This window comes from Monoraphidium neglectum, assembly GCF_000611645.1.
Source record: "Monoraphidium neglectum strain SAG 48.87 unplaced genomic scaffold scaffold01087, whole genome shotgun sequence".
Lineage (NCBI taxonomy): Eukaryota > Viridiplantae > Chlorophyta > Chlorophyceae > Sphaeropleales > Selenastraceae > Monoraphidium > Monoraphidium neglectum.
Window position 1 is genome coordinate 1 of NW_014012541.1, and position 4,339 is coordinate 4,339.

Below are 4,339 nucleotides of genomic sequence, written 5' to 3' on the forward strand. Positions count from 1 at the left end.
GGCGCGCGGCGAGAAGGGGCGGGCGCGGGTGCTGTCGGATGGGGAGGAGCAGGACCGGGAGGAGGGGGCGTTTTGCGAGGAGGGGGTCCCGGGGGAGGAGCCGCTCCGCGCAGCCGCAGGCAGGGGCGGCCGCCAGGGCCGCACCGGCAGCCGCGGCCACCGTGGCGGTAGACGCGGCCGCGGGCTCGGGCGCGGCACGGCTGTCGGCGGCGGTGGCAGCGACGACGACAGCGGTTGGTGGTCGGGGCAAGAAGCGGACAAGGCGCAGCTGCAGGAGGCGCCGGCGCAGGACAATCACCTGTATTTTCCTGCAGATGTACTGGCGCCGCCCAAGCCAGCGTCAGCGATACAGCAGCAGCACCAGCATCAGCGGCAACGGCCCCAGTCGGATGTCAGGACATCAGAGCCAGGCAGGCGGCAACTCGGCGTCAGTGATGCCGGACGAGCGCCATCAGCCGGCTCTGGATTGCCCGTTGGCTGGCCAACGGGGCCGGCGGACGGCGCAGCAGCAGCGCAGCTGGGTTTGTTGGGAGGGGAGGCAAGGGGGGCGGCATGGGCCGCCCTTGGGATTGACGAGGGTCTTGCAGATGAGCTGGCAGGGGGAGGCGCCCCTTGGCCAGCCACAGGCGGTATGGTTGACGTCGACCAACCAGCACGGCGTGCCCGTGATGTGCGGTCACACAGCGGCGCCGGCCCTGTGGCGCTGGCGCTCGCCCAGCAGCAGCAGCAGCAGCAGCAGCAGCAGCAGCACAACCAACAGCAGGAGCAGCAGCAGCAGCAGCAGCAGCAACAGCAGCAACAGCAGCAACAGAGGCCTCAGCAAGAGCAGCAGGCAAATGAGGAGTCGGTGCCCGGCAGACTTTTCTCCGTGGACGCAGACGGCTTCCTCACAGCTACGACAGCGGCGGCCGCGCTGCTGCTGCCACCGGACGGGGACCTGGCTGAGCTCGAGGACCTGATGCGACCCATGAGCTATAAGGAGCTGCGCGCGGCAGTGGAAGAGTTTGACCACCCGTTGGCCCGGCTGGCGCTGCTGCATGCCGGTGAGGGGATGGGGTTTCGGAGGAGGGGTGAGCATCTACAAGAATATGGGCTGCGCTGCATTGTTGGCATATGGCCCAGCATGCCACCATGCGCCCATCCTTTCTTGCTGGGCCAGCAGAAGTGCCGGTCAAGTGATGGTCAAACACAATTGTGCGGCGCGACGCAGGTGCTGAGTGTGCTGATGCGGACCCGGGTGACATGGAGGACGAGCCCGCTGATCGCGCGCCGCTTGCCGCCGGTGGTGCAGGCGCCGAGCTTACCGGCGCACAGCACCAAGCGGCGCCGGAATTAGTGGCGGCGGCAGCGGCCGGGCAGCAGCTGAGGTCTGCGGCATACGCCACACATCAGGGCCCAAAACGCCGGGCGCCTGCTGAATTGGAGCCCTCTGGCAAGCGGCCGAGGGCCAAGGCGAGCAAGGCTGCCGCCGCTGGCGCGACGGCGGCTCGGCGCGTGCCCGCCGCAGGCGTGGGCTTGGAGGACGCGCCCCCTGTGCCGGGTGCGGCGGCGGAGGAGGTGCCGCTGAGGCAGCGGCTGCAACAGCTGCGCGGCCAGACGGTCGGTACCGCAGGCGCGGGCGCAGTGGGGGCGGCGGGGGCGGACGCAGGGGCGGATGTGAGGCCCATGGTCCCAGCAGCAGCAACAGCAGCGACAGCAGCCATGGCAGACGCCGTCACAGCAGCAGATGATGACGTCATCAACTTGGTGGACAGCGGGTCTGAGCAGGGGCTTGGGGCGGATGCGGTGCTGCAGCCGGTCGCTGCTGGCGTTGGCAACGGCGAGGGTGTCGCAAGAGAAGGCCAGGAGGCGCACCGGTCAGCACCTGTGCGGCTTCGTATGGGCTTGGGCGCGGCGGGACAGCAGTTGGCAGGTGTGATGGCAAGAGGCGGGCCGGCTCCACCACCATCGCCACAGCCGTGGTTGCACCAGCAACACGAGGAAGAGGCGGCATTTGGCGTGGCCTCTAGCCAGCAGCCCCTGTCAGTACGGCGGCGCTCGCTCGTCGCTGGCGCCACGGCCCCCGCGCTCTCGCTGGAAGCCCGCAGCCAGCAGCTGCCGTGCGCTGCAGCCGCTGCCTGCGACCCTGTCAGCAGCCAAGTGCCCCTCGCGGCGAGGCGCCTGCTGGTCACACGAGCCGTCAGTGGTCCGGCGCCGTCGGTGCCCACGGGTGCTGTGCTGCCCTCAGATTGGCACTCAGGCGAACGGGATGAGATTCCGCCCTCTGCGGGCAGCCAAGAGCCCTTGTCGACAAGGCGGCGGGCACTGTCAGCGTGTGCGAGCGGTGCAGCCGTCACACCAGCTCCGCAGCAGGACACCTGCCAAGCGCAGCAGCAGCAGCAGCAGCGGCAGCGGCAGGAGCAGCAGCAGCAGTGTGCGCCACTGGAGGAAGGCGTACGTTTTTGCCCCAGCCAGGCCCCTCTGTCGGCGCGCCGCAGGGTCCTCACATCAGCGACTCGACCCACCTGGGTGCAGCCTGCAGCGGCCGCGGCACCGGCAGCGCAGGCAGTCCAGCCGTCAGATGCTGTGTCTGCTGAGGCGGATGATCTGGACACGATCGCAAGCAGCCAGGTGCCCCTTGCGGCGTTGCGGGCCGCGGCCGCCAGGCGTGCATCGCTGCATCCCCAGGAAGCCGCACTTATGCAAGTTCACGAGATGCATCAGCAGGACGGGCAGCAGCAGCAGCAGCAGCAGCAGCAGCAGCAGCACCAGGACGGGCGGCTGCAGCAGCAGCAGCAGGCGCAGCAGCAGCAGCAGCAGCAGCAGCAGCAGCAGCAGCAGCAGCAGGGGCGGAAGCAGCAACGGCAGCAGGAACGAGAAGCTGCGTTTGAGCTGCCCCTCAGCCAGGTGCCCCTGCTCAACCGACTTGAGGCCCTGGGGCCTCCGCCGCGACGCCCGCCAGCCTCCCGCCATCCACGCCGGCCTGGCGAAGGGCAGCCCCTGCGCCCAGGCACCAACTGCGCGCCGGCCTGCCGGCAAGGCACACCCGCGCCGTTGCGGCGGCCAGCCAAGCGTCGGGCCGCGCCGGCGGCCATCGCTGGGGATGGCTGGGAGGGGCCAGAGGCGGTGGAGGACGTCCCCCTTGCTCTGCGGATGCAGCAGGTGCAGCGCCGCCGCGCGAGGCCGGTGGTGGCAGCGGCGCAGGCAGAGCGGCAGTACGCCGTTCATGACTTTGCAGGCGCCCAAGTGCCTCTCAGCCAGGTGCCGCTCGCAGAGCGAATCCAGCTGGGCAGCCGCAAGAGCAGCAGCGGCGGCAGGCGAGATCGGTCAGTGGGGCCGCGCCAGGAGAGGGATACGGTTGCTCGTCTGTTGAAGCGCTCAGAAGCAGCAGACAAGGACGGATTCGAGGTTCCTCTGAGCCAGGTGCCGCTGGCGCATCGAACCCGCGTCAGTGCCACCCCGTCAGCAGTGCAGTCGCCACGTGAGCGGGCAGGATCGGCCATGCAGCAGCAGACATGGCGCCCGACATGGCCGGCGCTGCAGGGGCAGGAGCAGCAGGCTCATTTGGACACCCGGCCGCAGCCACCGCTGCAGTCAGTGCAGGCTCAGCTTCTCGCCAGTGCGGCCGAGCAGACAGCCATCGTGGTGGAGGGACAAGCGCGTGAACAGCAGCAGGAGCGGCAGCAGGTTTATCAACTGACAGCAGAGCGCCAGGCACAGCAGCAGGAGTGGTCAGAGCATCAGCAACAGCACTTACCGCAGCAGCAGGTCACCCTACAGCAGCGGCAGCAGCAGCAGCAGCAGCAGCAAGAGCAGCGACAACAGCAGCACCAGCAGCTGCAGGAGCAGCAACAGCAGCAGGATCAGCGTCAGGAGCAGCAGCAGCAGCAGCAGCAGCAGCCACAACAGCAGCAGCATCATCAGCAGGCACATGCATGGACATCACCATGCGGCGTGACTGCCACGCCCCCACGCGCAGCGGCATCGGGCTGCTTGGAGGACGTTGACTGCATCCCGCCATCACCATTAGTAGTAGCTGAGTCCCCCCTTGGCTCGCAGCCGCGGCTGTCGCAGCCGCCGCCTCCCGACCAGACGGGGCCCTTGCCACCACAAGCCCAGCAGCCGCAACACCAGGAGCAGCAGCAGCTGCAGCGCCAGCAGCCCCACCACCTCCAGCAGCAGCAAGCAGTCCAGCAGCAGTTGGGCAATCAGCAGGCCCCACACAGGCACCCGCCATCATGGCAGGGACACGTGGAGAACTGGCGCAGCCCGCAGAAGCCCAAGATATGCCCGCCGCTGCAAAAGCAGCCGCAACCGCCGCAGCTTCAGCGGCAGTTGGAAGGAGCAGCGGGAACGGCGG

General features: G+C 69.0%; 2 protein-coding genes across 2 annotated transcripts; one reads left to right on the forward strand and one right to left on the reverse strand.

The window, feature by feature from the left end:
• Positions 1–631: 631 nt before the first annotated feature.
• MNEG_6603 (hypothetical protein) lies at positions 632–1,179 on the forward strand (the record flags this gene model as incomplete). The annotated part of the gene is made up of 2 exons (XM_014044919.1): positions 632–1,043; positions 1,163–1,179. The coding sequence occupies 2 exons, from the start codon at positions 632–634 to the stop codon at positions 1,177–1,179; spliced, it is 429 nt and encodes a 142-aa protein (XP_013900373.1).
• Positions 1,180–2,556: 1,377 nt separating this feature from the next.
• On the reverse strand, positions 2,557–2,952 carry MNEG_6604 (hypothetical protein; the record flags this gene model as incomplete). Its single annotated transcript, XM_014044920.1, has 1 exon — positions 2,557–2,952. One exon carries the CDS (start codon positions 2,950–2,952, stop codon positions 2,557–2,559), a length of 396 nt encoding a protein of 131 aa, XP_013900374.1.
• Between the last annotated feature and the right edge of the window lie 1,387 nt (positions 2,953–4,339).